Source organism: Xenopus laevis, chromosome 3S (assembly GCF_017654675.1).
Source record: "Xenopus laevis strain J_2021 chromosome 3S, Xenopus_laevis_v10.1, whole genome shotgun sequence".
Lineage (NCBI taxonomy): Eukaryota > Metazoa > Chordata > Amphibia > Anura > Pipidae > Xenopus > Xenopus laevis.
Genome location: NC_054376.1, coordinates 4163999 through 4181071, shown reverse-complemented (window position 1 = coordinate 4181071; position 17073 = coordinate 4163999). Strand labels below are relative to the sequence as shown.

Below are 17073 nucleotides of genomic sequence, written 5' to 3'. Positions count from 1 at the left end.
CTATCCCACAGTCACACTCCCTTCCCAGAGACTATTATCCACTGTTACTATAGACACCATCTCTCCCTACTATACCTGCTATCCCACAGTCACACTCCCTTCCCAGAGACTATTATCCACTGTTACTATAGACACCATCTCTCCCTACTATACCTGCTATCCCATAGTCACACTCCCTTCCCAGAGACTATTATCCACTGTTACTATAGGCACCATCTCTCCCTACTATACCTGCTATCCCACAGTCACACTCCCTTCCCAGAGACTATTATCCACTGTTACTATAGACACCATCTCTCCCTACTATACCTGCTATCCCACAGTCACACTCCCTTCCCAGAGACCATTATCCACTGTTACTATAGGCACCATCTCTCCCTACTATACCTGCTATCCCACAGTCACACTCCCTTCCCAGAGACTATTATCCACTGTTACTATAGACACCATCTCTCCCTACTATACCTGTTATCCCACAGTCACACTCCCTTCCCAGAGACTATTATCCACTGTTACTATAGACACCATCTCTCCCTACTATACCTGCTATCCCACAGTTACACTCCCTTCCCAGAGACTATTATCCACTGTTACTATAGACACATCTCTCCCTACTATACCTGCTATCCCACAGTCACACTCCCTTCCCAGAGACTATTATCCACTGTTACTATAGGCACCATCTCTCCTACTATACCTGTAAAGTGTATAAAGTGTAAGGTGCTGCAGTTAGAAGGTGGGGTTGGTGAACAGTTATTCTGGTACTACACTCAGTTTCCAAAAAAACTCATGGGCCGGTGACTTGGGGCGCACAAGCCAATGCAAATTATTCCACTTATTTTACCTTCTTTAACATGTCACCCGGGACAACAGCAGAAACCCTTGGTGGGGGGTTATAAAAAGGTGAATTTATTTATTTTATTTTTATGACAAATAACTTCCCCTTGGTTTATTTTTTTTTCATATAATTTCTGGGTGGGCTAGAAATCCTGGGCAAAATGCAAAATTGAAAAGCATCTAAATATTCCAAAGCCGCTTTTTCTCTTCCTTAGTCCCAGTGAGATACGGCTGAGTCACTGTCAGTCTCACTTACACAGCCCATTTCAGCTGAGCCCCGGCCTCTCCTGAGACTCCCTCATGTTTAAACACAGCAAGAGCCGGGAACCCACGCTCCTAACCCCTTGTATGCCAGTAGTACAACTACAAGTAGCTGGGAACTCACATTGTTTCAGAAGTATCCCTGCATTGTCAGCACAAGGAAACTCTGGCTCAGGGATATTGTACCCCCTACTGTAAATGATAAGGATATTAGAAGTCACTGAGGGGTTGTTCTGTGACCATATAAAGACACAAGGCTGCAGGCTGAGTTATACAGGGAACTCTGAGTATCACTCATGTATTATAAGGGATAATGTACCCCCTACTGTAAATGATAAGGATATTAGAAGTCACTGAGGGGTTGTTCTGTGACCATATAAAGACACAAGGCTGCAGGCTGAGTTATACAGGGAACTCTGAGTATCACTCATGTATTATAAGGGATAATGTACCCCCTACTGTAAATGATAAGGATATTAGAAGTCACTGAGGGGTTGTTCTGTGACCATATAAAGGCACAAGGCTGCAGGCTGAGTTATACAGGGAACTCTGAGTATCACTCATGTATTATAAGGGATAATGTACCCCCTACTGTAAATGATAAGGATATTAGAAGTCACTGAGGGGTTGTTCTGTGACCATATAAAGGCACAAGGCTGCAGGCTGAGTTATACAGGGAACTCCGAGTATCACTCATGTATTATAAGAGATAATGTACCCCCTACTGTAAATGATAAGGATATTAGAAGTCACTGAGGGGTTGTTCTGTGACCATATAAAGACACAAGGCTGCAGGCTGAGTTATACAGGGATCTCTGAGTATCACTCATGTATTATAAGGGATAATGTACCCCCTACTGTAAATGATAAGGATATTAGAAGTCACTGAGGGGTTGTTCTGTGACCATATAAAGGCACAAGGCTTCAGGCTGAGTTATACAGAGTATATAGAATACTGTACTGATAAGTTCTGTGACCATATAAAAGCAAACGTTTCTATTACCCATATATTTAGAATTAGGGACTATTTTATTTCTAAGAATACCTACATTTTGAGATAAATTCAAGCTTTGTCGCCTTTCATTTTCTGGGATATAGTATATAAAATTCCAGGGGATATGTTATTCTGAATAGTGATAAGAAGATTAAGAGCAAATCCCTGTTAGCGAAATTTCAGAGCATCCAAAGTTCCTTCCCTGGCAGATCATTACAGATTTATTGTGACAAAATGAAAAGATGACGCGGAGCAGATACATTAGCTGGAAGGCAAACCCAAAGAAATCACAGTTCTAACATATTGGAATATTCCGAAAGAGCAAGTCAAAATTGGGTGCTCCTTATTGGCTGCAAGGATCATAATTCAGGGTGGAGGCTACAATGGTGAACAAGTGGGGCTAAGCCCTAGACCACACAGTAATGGAGCACTAACTGTAATAAAAGCAAGAGGAGAACAGCAGAAGACATCTTTGGCCACATGACATATAGATGGTAGAGCAGAGGTAGGTCATCTTGAAATGCCATTTGGGCAATCTTCCATCAGCAGAACAGGGGTAGCAATGCTGGGAATTGTAGTTTAGCATCAGCCGGAGAATCAGAAACATTTAGAAGAAACAATTACCAACCTCACACTTCTCCACGGCCGGCAGCTGCCCACACTCAGAGCTGTTACCGGCCACAATCCCGGCCCGTAGACTTTCACTGTCCCCGGTTCCTTCCTCCATAGAGTAGGTTTTGGAGCGGTTTCCATGCGAGGGAACCCGACGCTGCGCCAGGCCGAGCTGCTTGCGGAGCTGCCGGTTTTCTTCCTCCACTTCTCGCACCCGCACTTCCAAGCTCTCCCGCTGGCTGGAGGCCATGTACCGCGGGCTGTGAGGCTGAGCATCCAACGGAGACAGAGACACCGTCTTGCCATCTACAAACGAGAACAGGGAACATTGATAATGAAATATAACATTCAGTAATTCAATAACAGCCACATATTAGGGAACCTTAGTACCATTATTGCAAAATCCCCTTTCATCTACCCATACATAAATCTGGATTAACATGATATTCCCAGTTATGATTTGGCACATCATTTGTACCCTTAATCCCACCACAGATGTAATATAATTCCACCCCCTTTTCTGCAGAGAATTGGTGCAAATCTACCCTCAACACAATAAAGAAGTATGGTGGTTTTCAGTTAATTGCTAGTTTTTCTCCAACTCTGAGGCCAACAATGATACTTTGCTCTGCATACTGCTCGCTTGATCCACCCCAGCTCCAAAGCCATGAGACGCTGCTCTGCATAGTGCTGCTCAGTCCATGAGATGTTGCTCTGCTTACTGCTTCCTTGGTTAACCTCAACTCTGAGGCCAGCCATGAGATGCTGCTCTGCAGAATGCTCGCTTGGTCCACCTCAAGTCTGAAGCCAGTAATTGAGATGCTGCTCTGTATACCCAAATAGGTTTCTTAGTCAGCACCTGTAGCCTCCCAATTCTTAGGGCCTGGTGCACGTGCAATGGTTTCCACCATCCGTTCACTCACAATTTTCAAATATTGACAGCACCAGTCATGGATTTCTTTGCTTAAAATGCCTTTATTGAGACATGGGCTCAGACTCCGATACACTTGGCCAAGTGTATCGGGGTCTGAGCCCATGTCTCAATAAAGGCATTTTAATCAAAGAAATCCATGACTGGTGCTGTCAATATTTGAAAAGCTGCTCTGTATACTGCTCGCTAAGTCTACTTCAACTTTAAGGCCAGCCATGATATGCTGCTCTACAGAATGCTCCCTTAGCCAAACCCCAACTATGTGGCCACCCATGAGATACTGCTCTGCATTCTGCTCACTCGGTCCACCTCAACTCTTAGGCCAGCAATTGAGATGCTGCTCTACATTCTGCTCCCTTGGCCCACCCGCTACTCTGTGGCCAGCCATGACATACTGCTCTGCATGCTGCTCCTTTCTTTCACCAGCCATGATTTGCTGCTCTACATACTTCTCCCTTGGCCAACTCCCAACTCTGTGGTCAGCCATGAGATGCTGCTCTGCATGCTGCTCGCTCAGTCCACCTCAACTCAAAGGCTAGCCAAGAGATGCTGCTCTGCATACTGCTCCCTTACCCAAACCCCAACTAGGTGGCCCTCAATTGAGCTGCTGCTCTGCATTCTGCTCACTTGGTCCACCTCAACTCTTAGGCCAGCAATTGAGATGCTGCTCTGCATTCTGCTCACTTGGTCCACCTCAACTCTTAGGCCAGCAATTGAGATGCTGTTCTCCATGCTGCTCGCTTGGTCCACCTCAACTCTGTGCTCGGCCATGAGATGCTGCTCTGCATACTGCTTGGTCAGTCTGCATAGGGAAATTTACAGCTGTACCCGCAGCTTCATGGAAGGACTTGCATTCTTCTAGCCCAACATGGTTTCCTAAAACGCCTCTTATTTGCAAAAAGATCTGTACTATGATTGACATAGCCCCAAACCTCTTACTCTTTATCTTGGGTAAAAGACCTAGGCCTAATATGGGTTATCCTATCATTTCCAAAAAATCTGTTGGACTGTTGGATCCAAATCATTAGGAATTCCCATAAACCCTTTCTTATTTCCAACACAGGCCTATATAAAAACCCTATAACATTTAGCATGGGTTTCAGATGTCTTGATGTCCACTGGGCTCTAAAAGGCCCGGTCCGACGCTGCTTGTTTAAGAAAGAGTTAACTTTATAAATAGGAAATATTTTGCCTTTAGTGGAGGCAGAAATAACAGAAACGCGTTCCAAACTGCAGACGGGCTTTAAATTCGCTTTGATGATTTATTTATATTTTTTTGTACGCTGGAATCTGTGAAACGCCATTAACTCCGTATTTTAATGCATGCAAATTATATGAAATAGAATTGGCTTATCTCGATTTGGGGACCCTTTCTCAACCATAGTAATTAGAATGCTGCGTCGTCGGATGTAAAAACAGTGCGTGCTAATCGGGGTGATTTGTGTATTACTCGCACACCGCCCATTCACTGACACACGTTCCATTTAAATTGTGCAGTCTGCCATTACAAATCCCTCTTGGTTTGTGCTTTTTTTTTTTTCTTTTTAACAAAACAAAGTGATTTAAACTCACAAAGCAACTGGAAATGGCTAAACTGTAACTTTAACCACCGACTGTACTCTGCTACTGTTACCCCAATGTTTCTATATATCTGTAACCTTGTTATGAGCTAAGGGGGCCCAGTCTGAAGGTCAGTTAGGGGGAGATTTGGGGTGAGTGTTTATTTGTACCCTGGGTACCCCTGGAACTATAGCAGGGTGACTGTTACCCCAATGTTTCTATATATCTGTAACCTTGTTATGAGCTAAGGGGGCCCAGTCTGAAGGTCAGTTAGGGGGAGATTTGGGGTGAGTGTTTATTTGTGCCCTGGGTACCCCTGGAACTATAGCAGGGTGACTGTTACCCCAATGTTTCTATATATCTGTAACCTTGTTATGAGCTAAGGGGGCCCAGTCTGAAGGTCAGTTAGGGGGAGATTTGGGTGAGTGTTTATTTGTACCCTGGGTACCCCTGGAACTATAGCAGGGTGACACCCCAATGTTTCTATATATCTGTAACCTTGTTATGAGCTAAGGGGGCCCAGTCTGAAGGTCAGTTAGGGGGAGATTTGGGGTGAGTGCTTATTTGTACCCTGGGTACCCCTGGAACTATAGCAGGGTGACACCCCAATGTTTCTATATATCTGTAACCTTGTTATGAGCTAAGGGGGCCCAGTCTGAAGGTCAGTTAGGGGGAGATTTGGGGTGAGTGTTTATTTGTACCCTGGGTACCCCTGGAACTATAGCAGGGTGACACCCCAATGTTTCTATATATCTGTAACCTTGTTATGAGCTAAGGGGGCCCAGTCTGAAGGCCAGTTAGGGGGAGATTTGGGGTGAGAGCTTATTTGTACCCTGGGTACCCCTTGAACTATAGCAGGTGACACCCTAATGTTTCTATATATCTGTAACCTTGTTATGAGCTAAGGGGGCCCAGTCTGAAGGTCAGTTAGGGGGAGATTTGGGGTGAGTGTTTATTTGTACCCTGGGTACCCCTGGAACTATAGTAGGGTGACTGTTACCCCAATGTTTCTATATATCTGTAACCTTGTTATGAGCTAAGGGGGCCCAGTCTGAAGGTCAGTTAGGGGGAGATTTGGGGTGAGTGCTTATTTGTACCCTGGGTACCCCTGGAACTATAGCAGGGTGACTGTTACCCCAATGTTTCTATATATCTGTAACCTTGTTATGAGCTAAGGGGGCTCAGTCTGAAGGCCAGTTAGGGGGAGATTTGGGGTAAGTGTTTATTGGTACCCTGGGTACCCCTGGAACTATAGCAGAGTGACTGTTACCCCAATGTTTCTATATATCTGTAACCTTGTTATGAGCTAAGGGGGTTCAGTCTGAAGGCCAGTTAGGGGGAGATTTGGGGTAAGTGCTTATTTGTACCCTGGGTACCCCTGGAACTATAGCAGGGTGACACCCCAATGTTTCTATATATCTGTAACCTTGTTATGAGCTAAGGGGGCTCAGTCTGAAGGTCAGTTAGGGGGAGATTTGGGGTGAGTGCTTATTTGTGCCCTGGGTACCCCTGGAACTATAGCAGGGTGACTGTTACCCCAATGTTTCTATATATCTGTAACCTTGTTATGAGCTAAGGGGGCCCAGTCTGAAGGTCAGTTAGGGGGAGATTTGGGGTGAGTGTTTATTTGTACCCTGGGTACCCCTGGAACTATAGCAGGGTGACACCCCAATGTTTCTATATATCTGTAACCTTGTTATGAGCTAAGGGGGCCCAGTCTGAAGGTCAGTTAGGGGGAGATTTGGGGTGAGTGCTTATTTGTACCCTGGGTACCCCTGGAACTATACAAAAACAGTGAAAATGAGAAATTAATGTATATTGGGAAGTTGCTTAGAATGACACTTTCTTTCATTATGCCAAACAAACAGTTTTTTTGGTGGAGTTCCCCTTTAATCCCCAGCGTTATACACTGATGTGACCAAAACCCTCATTCTCTGGGATTCAGCTCTGCCTACAGCCGCCGCGGCCCGTCCCCGTTCCATTACATATGTTCAATATCAGCATCTTTTCAATTTATTGCATGCATGCTGTAAAGTTCAGAAAACATGAAGCAGATTACAGTAAAACAAGATATATTGCGGCAAGATCATAAAATGCAAGTATCTGTTAGCATACAGTGGCACCTAGCTGTTCCAGCCTGATTAATGCCTTGGGCTGGAGATACATCACTGACATCTACTTATTCTCGCATTGCTCTATACAAACAACACACTCCATAAAAAGTATACACAGAATAGGGCAATGTATTCCTTATTGCTGGTAAATTAATCTGCTGCTTTATTTTCCTACACTGCTCGCAGGGGAGAACTGACTCTGAACTGTGATGGATTAAAATAACAGTGTCCCTAGGGATGTTCGTTGTTTGGAAGTCCATCATTCCAATTCCATGTAGTATCTCTTCCAGAAATGTACACAAAGTTGTCTTTAGAGGGTTTGCCACACATAGAGTGGGGTTGGCAGGGCAGCAGTCAGGTAACATCAGATAAATGGTGATAGTAGGACAAGATGGAGACAGTAGGTCAAGATGGAGACAGTAGGGCAAATGATGACAGTAGACCAAGATGGAGGCAGCAGGACAAATAATGACAGCAGACCAAGACGGAAACAGTAGACCAAGATGGAGACAGTAGGGCAAATGATGACAGTAGACCAAGATGGAGGCAGCAGGACAAATAATGAAAGCAGACCAAGACGGAAACAGTAGACCAAGATGGACACAGTAGACCAAGATGGACACAGTAGGACAAATGATGACAGTAAACCAAGATGGAGACAGTAGGATAAATAATGACAGTAGGGCAAGATGGAGACAGCAGGACAAATGACAGCAGACCAAGATGGAGACAGTAGTGCAAGAATGAGATATTAATACAAATGATAACTGTAGGACAAATGATGAAAGTAGGACAAGATGTAAACAGTAGGACACACAATGACTTTAGAACAAGATGAAGACAGTGGGGTAAGATTGTGACAGTAGGTCAAGATGAAGACAGTAGGACAAGTTGAATATGTAAAACAGGATGTTTACAGTGGGACAAACAATGACATTAGGACAAGATGGAATCAGTAGGGCAAGATGGTGACAGTAGGGCAAGATGAAGAGATTAGGACAAATTGAATATGTAAAACACGATGTTTACAGTGGGACAAACAATAACTTTAGGACAAGATGGAATCAGTAGGACAAGATTGTGACAGTAGGGCAAGATGGAGATAATAGGGCAAGGTGAATATCTAGGGCAAGATGGAGACAGTAGGACAAGATGGTGACAGCAGATGGGCACAATGGAGACTGTAGGACAAGATGGATGTAGTAGAAGATGATGGTGACAGCAGGGCAAGGTGGAGTCAATGGGAAAACATAGTAACTATTGATCGACGTGATAATCCTACAATAATACAACAGTATGAGAAGAAGGCACTAGTGGGCAAGAAGGTCAGAGTGGTGCAAGATTTTGACAATATGAAAGGTAGGCAACAGTAACGCTTGATGTCAGTGGCCCAACTTCTGGCCATTTGGTTGTTTTTGCCGTACAAACTCTAGGAACCCCCGACAGCCAAATGCAGAAGTGCTGTGTAATTCAAGACCAGTTGAATGGCAATAGGTCATTGCTACCACTAGACATTGGCATATTATCATGCTTGCTGGGGGGGGGGGGTCAAGAAGATACGGAGTCGCCTAGGGAGCCTTGTGCATTATCCGTCTCTGATTCTCAATCTCGTTAGAATGTTGCCCTAGGTCCATTAATTAAGGCCACTAGTGGATTGTTAATTAAGGCTGTGCATCTGAAAAAAAACCCAAAACACTCTTTTTAATTTGGCTGTTTGATGCTTAATTGGTCCTTTAATTAAACGCACGGGCCAGAGTTGCTCGTTTGAGATGAATAAACACAGAGTTTTTACAGATGGGCTATGAAATGGTTTCAGCTCCAAAGAACCCAACAAGGAAATGCATAGTCTTCTAATATCAGTAGTCTGAACTAATAGCTCATATGGAGGGGGTGTCTTAAGTATGGAATTGAATTCTAGGTACCTGTGCCCAATCCAAAGCAAGGGATCAGGCGCAAAAACAGTTAAATATCCGTGCAGAAATGAGTTTTATTCCCTTTTAATCTCCAGATCTTTTCGTTGCACCTTAAATAATGATTTAATTAAATGAAAAGGGTCTTCCCTTCAGGACCAAAGTGCATCAGTTAATTGAAAACTATGATGAATCTCACCAGGGTGCCCCCTACTCTGAGAGTCATCCTCCTTCTTCTTACAGTGCTTTCAGGGAGCAATATACTCAGTCTGATCAAGTTGGACCCTATAACCCTATGGGGGTGGTGTAAAGGTACCAGCAGGACAGCACCACCACATTCATGGGGTTTCAATCTGATCAATGATTGTAAAGCTTGTCATACATTGACCAAAAATGCTGCCAATTCAGACCAAATCATTTATTCATTCATTATTTATTAGGCCTCCCCGGGGTCAGACTGGGGGGATCCAGGGTCCATCAGGTCCCAAACTTACGAGCCTACTACTACACAATGCACCAAACCCATTATGATCCAATAGTTTGCCCAATTGGATGTGCCAGATTTGGCCAATCATGCCCTAAAGCTAAATCAGTCTCATCCAACTGGGCAAATGACTGGATCTGATAATAAGGCCAATTTAAGCCCGAAAACACATGGCATGGCAAGCAAACATCAGTAGGCATCACACTGATTTCATACCCACCTCACCTGGTCATCCGGAGGAACAAGTTACATCACCCGATATCAGTCATTTATACCTCCCTGCCCCATTGAAAACGAATGAGAACGGGGGAAGGCAGTGTCTGGGTAGAAAGGGGGCAAAGCCATGGCTGGTGGACCAAGATGAGTGAGATCAAAGTTTGCTGCTTTTCAATACTCAATAATTCCGCTCATATCTGGGGCCTGTGATTTGTAGTCTCTCTAATATTAACCGTATTTTATGAAAATACCAACCTTCTTCTGAATTACTGAAACCAATCGATATGTTATCAACCCATCTGAGTAAGGGGCCACAAAAGGGCTCCTGTAAAATGGACTTCCTGGCTGGATCAATTTTTATTGTGTGAGAGGGGCACGGATGTCAAGATATTTAATCCGCCAGATGGATTTTTTTTTTGTTCCCCTGTGAATTGGCCTGCCGCTGCCTTGATCAATGGAGAGAGCAGCTTCAACTTGGCAAATAATTTGACAAATAGTAGTTTTTCAGCCTTACTTACGACGAGAACCCATAACCCCCAATAGGCCACTTTTTAAATCCGACAATTGTGAAAAAAAAATCCGTCTGGGAATGAGTTCACATTGCCACAGTGCCAACACTCCTATTAGCCGGCAACCAGAAAACCCAAAGTAGGTACAGGAATATCTATTTCCGAGAATTCCAACATTCTAACTAACATGCGGCCGTTCCAGGCAGTGATGGACGTGTTAATTCTTATCAGCACATTTAATAATGTCAACCAGCTTAGCCCTTACTTAATGACCACAACAAACATTAACTGATCCCATATAAATATTTTGCATGGGGTACTGGGTTTAATTTAAAGGTTAAGATAAAGAAACGTATATTTTTATTTATTAAATACAACCCTCTTTGCCTTCGTTTAGCTTTGATTAAAAAAAAACTAACGGGCTAGAAACCACAGTTAATCAACTTTCAGGTTTTGGGTCAGTCCTACATTTATAGGCAGATCCCCTGCAGTTCCACTGCCAATTCACTTCTATTATGTATACATGTTTTATGTCCCCATAGCTAGTGGGGTCCCACAGCAAAGCTCTTTGAGGAGGTCAGAGTAGGGTGATAACAGGTATCACAGGGAGACAGTAGGGCAAGACAGATACAGTATGGTAAGATAGTGACAGTACAGCAAGGTGGAGACAATAGGACAGGATGGAGACAGTAGGTAGGGCAAGATGAAGAATGTAGGACAAGATGGAGACAGTAGGACAAGATGGAGACAGTAGGGCAAGATGGAGACAGTAGGGCAAGATTAAGACAGTTGGGCAAACTGGAAACAGTAGGGCAAGATGGAGACAGTAGGGCAGCTGGAGACAGTAGGGCAAGCTGGAGACAGTAGGGAAAGCTGGAGACAGTAGGGCAAGATGGAGAGAGTAGGGCAAGCTGGAGACAGTAGGGCAAGCTGGCCTAGAGACAGTAGGGCAAGCTGGAGACAGTAGGGCAAGATGGAGAGAGTAGGGCAAGCTGTAGACAGTAGGGCAAGCTGGCCTGGAGACAGTATGGCAAGCTGGAGACAGTAGGGAAAGCTGGAGACAGTAGGGCAAGATGGAGACAGTAGGGAAAGCTGGAGACAGTAGGCAAGCTGGAGACAGTAGGGAAAGCTGGAGACAGTAGCGCAAGCTGGAGACAGTAGGGAAAGCTGGAGACAGTAGGGCAAGCTGGAGACAGAAGGGCAAGATGGAGAGAGTAGGGCAAGCTGGAGACAGTAGGGCAAGCTGGAGACAGTAGGGAAAGCTGGAGACAGTAGGGCAAGATGGAGACAGTAGGGCAAGATGGAGACAGTAGGGCAAGCTGGAGACAGTAGGCAAAGCTGGAGACAGTAGGACAAGATGGAAACACAAGGGCCCTCATGTCCTTTCAGTACCAGCCACTCACTGCTCCAGATGCTCCTGCTCCCGTATCTTTCCGCCCCCAACCCTGCTCATCAAATGTTCATTCGCTCATGCTGGGGGGGGGGGAGTGGACCGAGGTTTCTGGATGGGTTGCCTAGGGCACCCAGCCTGCATGGACCAGGCCTGGTAACAGTAGAACAAGATATGCAAAGTAGGACAAGATGGAGATTGTAGGACAAGTTGGCTCCAAAAGGACAATATATTGGCAGTAGGTGTCAGGAACATCCTGTTTTAGAACCAGGCACCTAAGCCATCTGGCAGCTGGGCCTGCAGATAATATCAATGACTTTCCCACCCATTAGCCCTAAGGCAGAAGGGCTAATGGGCAGGATTTTCTTCCTATAAGTTGGCTCCTGCCCTTGTCTCCTCTGCTGACCCCTGGTCTGTGATTGGATTTCCGCCTGTATGCGACTTTCCCCAACCTCGACCTTCCTCTGTACATTCCACCATTAACAGGCAGCATACACACAATTGACCTTATGCAGAGCAGTTCTGAATCGCAGACCCCAAAGTGGGGGAGATTAAGGATTTTGGGGTGGATCAAGGTCATGTGTTTGAGCTTATCTAGGTATGACCAGGGTGACCATAATTCGATCATACTTTAAGTCAGAAAATTGACATTATTAATAGTGAAAGTCCTAAACGGGTCCTACCAAATCAAAGAGAATAGCTTAATAATATAAGCATTTCAACAGCCAATCAAAATGCTGAGTGCAGAATCTGCAAGAAAGCACTCAGCCTATTAAAAAAAAACATTTAACGATCAAAGACATGACAAGTTTAATATATCTTTTCATAATTCTATAATACTGCATTTATTTTTATAGCACATGTAACGCCAGTTAATTAAGAGATGTGTTAACTGAGCGAATCATTTCCAGGCTGATACCCGAGCCTTTCTGCACAGCTGAGCCGCCATCGCTCGTATCCTTATTTCACTCTGCTTATTCCACTTGGAGGATGGAAAAGAAATAATAACAGATAACAGGGGCAAAGAGTAAAAAAGCAAAGTTATTTTTGGAGGTGACCACTGAGCGTCAAGCTTTGTACTCGCCAGGGAAGGGACACGGCGAAGAATGGAAATCAGAAACTGCCGAGGGGATTGCTGAGAGGGGTACAAGGGGGCCTGACATTCCACTTCTCTGCACGACTATAGTCACAGAATATTTACAGGTTTGTGGAGGTGGCGTTTGGTAAGGACAAACTTCTGGGGAACAGTGGGCGACCAGAATGGGAAGTGAGTCACCCGTATAATTTGTTTTGTTCAGAACACACTCCTGAATCATAGCAATTATCCAAAAAGTACAAATAGTCGATTTATTCAACCTCCCCTAGGGTAAAGCTGCCCTAGTCATCTGACAGCAATAGAAAATATACAAATTTGGATCCCTTACAATCTGACAAAAAATATACAATTTGCACCCCTTAGTGCTTTTGCACTGGTGTCCACAGTCAAAATAAATGACTGCTCGGCTCCCTATTATCCCAAAATTCCTTTACTGCTTGCTGTGTTGGCATAACTGTCTCATATACCACTGGTGTAGCCTCTTCTCACTGATGGGACCCAAACCAGAAGCTTAGGGTGCCACTTAGGGTGTCATTAAGAAATGCAAGTTAGGGAGTGCCTGTGGGGTGTAAGAGAACCCAGTACTTAGGTAGGTGGTAAAGACAAGGCTGCATTGCACACACTGATGCCATGCTCTATACCTCCCATTAAGAGTCTAATAAAATAACCCTATCAATGGCTAGATATCTTGCTGTCTGTATAAAGACACGTGCGTAGGATTATTTGCTAAAATGGTACAAACTTGCCCCAGCACAGTAAGCTACAACAACCAATCGGCAAATTAATTTTTTCAGTCTAAAACCTCTAGATCAGTGATCCCCAACCAGTGACTCATGGCAACATATTGAACACCAACTGAATGAATGTTGCTCCAAGTGGCCTCAAAGCAGGTGCTTATGTTTGAATTCCAGGCTTGGAGGCAAGTTTTGGTTGTATAAAACCAGATGTACTGCCAAATAGAGTCTCCTGTATATGACCAGTCCACACAGTTGCCTTTAGATACACAATCATGGCCTTTACTTGGCAACACAGGAACCTTTTTCATGCTTGTGTTGCTCTCCAACTCTTTCTATATTTGAATGTGGCTCAGGGGTAAGAAAAAAGGATGGGGACCCCTGCTTTAATTTAAAAAGAAAGCAAGAATTTCAGTGGTTAGTCTTCCACACTAAATGCTACAAGGGTTTGATGGTGAAGAGGGTTGAGAAATGACAATATAAAGAGCTAAATAAGTGTAGCATGAAATGGGGAATTAGAGAACGTAGAGATGAGGTTTGGAATGTGCACATGGGATATGTTATACAGTCATGTGGCCATTGATGGGAAGATGAGATTGAGTCAAGTTTGAGTTGCGATTGACAGATGAAACCGGCACTAGTGTGAAATGATAAATGGGCGGGTTGATATGATATCAGAGACAGAACAGAACATGAGGGGAGGGTAAAACCGTGACAGAGGAAGTTATAAAGGCACAAGAAAGTAAGAAAAAATTAAAAAATAAAAAAGTGATTGATGGTTTGGTCAATCAAATTGAAAGAGGACAGGAAGATAAGTTGGCAAAGAAAAGAGAAAAACCAAGAATGGGAAGCAAAATAGGATTTACAGTAAAGTAAAAGAGTTCTAGGGCCATTGGGGTAGTGATGGGTAAAAGAAAGAGAAGGAACATACAGAGGAGAAAGATAGAAACTCGAGAGAAAGCAATTTAGGAATGCCAAGAAGAAGAAGGGAAATAGTTTTGTGAGAGAGCAATAAAATTCTTAACTGATCTGCAATGAATGATTGAGTGACAGCAAATGGATAAAGGAAGATTGGATGAAGAGAAACGAATGTGAAAATCAAGAAAGGGATGTGAAAATCAAGAAAGGATGACTGGTAATGAGAAGACACATCTGCGAAGGGATGGAAGAAATTTAAAGATGAAGGGTGGGCCGATTGAAGTTATCATAGAATTTAAAGAGAAGAAGAGGGTTAGACATGATGGAAAGAATAAGAGAATGAGAATAAGAGAATGAGAATAGGAGAATGAGAAGTTGGCAACAATTGAAGAACAAAAGACATATGACTAAAGGATGATTCATGGTGGGTGGACCCTGTTGTTCAGCAACAGAAGAATGTTTAGCTTGAAGGGCTTTGGAGGTGGACAATCACCTTCTAAATGTGTGAATTTTTATTTCAGATTAGGGGCCCCTTTGTTTTTTAGCTCCTACCCTTGCTCGCTCCAAGGATTAATATCTGAACTGAATTATTTATGAAGGGGTGGTTCATTGCTTTTGATTTCCAAATGAAGTGATTTCTGTGCATTTCTACGGCTGATTAGTCGCAGCGGCGCTTCAAGAGATATCTAACTCCATAATTAAGTTACTTTTTAGTTTAATTCATGCGATTTGCATTCAAGAAATGAGCATTTCTATTGTTTTAAGGACAATGCTGGTGAGATGCAGATCCCAATGGCCCCTGCACCCTATAACCTGGCCAGCAGCGCTTCCATTCCTCTCCTTCTTTTATTAAAAGGAAGAACAATTCATCAGAAGCAAAAATGTAGCTAACAAGATGGAAAAGAACATTTTGAACATCCCTAAACAATTTAGCTGTGAGTGCTGTTGCTCTTTAACGGCAATAATAAGCTGCAGGCTTAGACAATCCCATTAATTCCGAGTGCCATGGGCAAGTCCTCATTGGATGCCCTCGCTTATTAAAGTCAATGAATTAGATTTGGTTACTTGAGAAAAAGCAGAAAAAGAGCACTTGATGGGATTTTTTTTTTTTTTTTTGTGATTCAATGATCTTGGCGCCACTCAGGGCTGTCAGTCTAAAACACAGCAACAAGATTCTGAGCCTAAAGGATATTACAAACATTGTTATTCAGACACTGATTCACTTGAAATCTGAGTCCCGTCGGACTTGACCAAACAAGCATTAGACGACTGGATTTACATGGGCAGTTCTTAATATCTGCACTTGCTATAAAGGCTATAGTCATGGGCAGATTTTAATGAAGGCTAATGGCAATTGCATTCACTTACAACAGTTGACACTGTATTTATCCTGCTGTGTGTTCTGGGGTATTATACATGGAATTGGCCCTGTATTTATCTGCTGTGTGTTCTGGGGTATTATACATGGAATTGGCACTGTATTTATCTGCTGTGTGTTCTGGGATATTATACATGGAATTGGCCCTGTATTTATCCTGCTGTGTGTTCTGGGTATTATACATGGAATTGGCACTGTATTTATCCTGCTGTGTGTTCTGGGTATTATACATGGAATTGTCACTGTATTTATCCTGCTGTGTGTTCTGGGTATTATACATGGAATTGGCACTGTATTTATCTGCTGTGTGTTCTGGGGTATTATACATGGAATTGGCCCTGTATTTATCTGCTGTGTGTTCTGGGGTATTATACATGGAATTGGCACTGTATTTATCCTGCTGTGTGTTCTGGGGTATTATACATGGAATTGGCCCTGTATTTATCCTGCTGTGTGTTCTGGGGTATTATACATGGAATTGGCCCTGTATTTATCTGCTGTGTGTTCTGGGTATTATACATGGAATTGGCCCTGTATTTATCTGCTGTGTGTTCTGGGGTATTATACATGGAATTGGCACTGTATTTATCCTGCCATTGGGTTCTGGGGTATTATACATGGAATTGGCACTGTATTTATCCTGCCATTGGGTTCTGGGGTATTATATATGGAATTGGCACTGTATTTATCCTGCCGTGTGTTTTGGGGGTATTATACATGGAATTGGTCCTGTATTTATCTGCTGTGTGTTCTGGGGTATTATACATGGAATTGGCCCTGTATTTATCTGCTGTGTGTTCTGGGGTATTATACATGGAATTGGCCCTGTATTTATCTGCTGTGTGTTCTGGGGTATTATACATGGAATTGGCCCTGTATTTATCTGCTGTGTGTTCTGGGGTATTATACATGGAATTGGCACTGTATTTATCTGCTGTGTGTTCTGGGGTATTATACATGGAATTGGCCCTGTATTTATCTGCTGTGTGTTCTGGGGTATTATACATGGAATTGGCACTGTATTTATCCTGCTGTGTGTTCTGGGGTATTATACATGGAATTGGCACTGTATTTATCTGCTGTGTGTTCTGGGGTATTATACATGGAATTGGCACTGTATTTATCCTGC

General features: G+C 43.5%; 1 protein-coding gene across 2 annotated transcripts in view; it reads right to left on the bottom strand.

The window, feature by feature from the left end:
• The window catches only part of LOC108712551 (LARGE xylosyl- and glucuronyltransferase 1), a 190200-nt gene that overhangs the window by 93668 nt on the left and 79459 nt on the right, over positions 1–17073 (bottom strand). For both annotated transcript variants that reach the window (XM_041587894.1, XM_041587895.1), the window contains exon 3: positions 2721–3010. In XM_041587894.1, coding sequence (XP_041443828.1) covers positions 2721–3010 — 290 coding nt within the window. The remainder of the gene's footprint in view (positions 1–2720; positions 3011–17073) is intronic.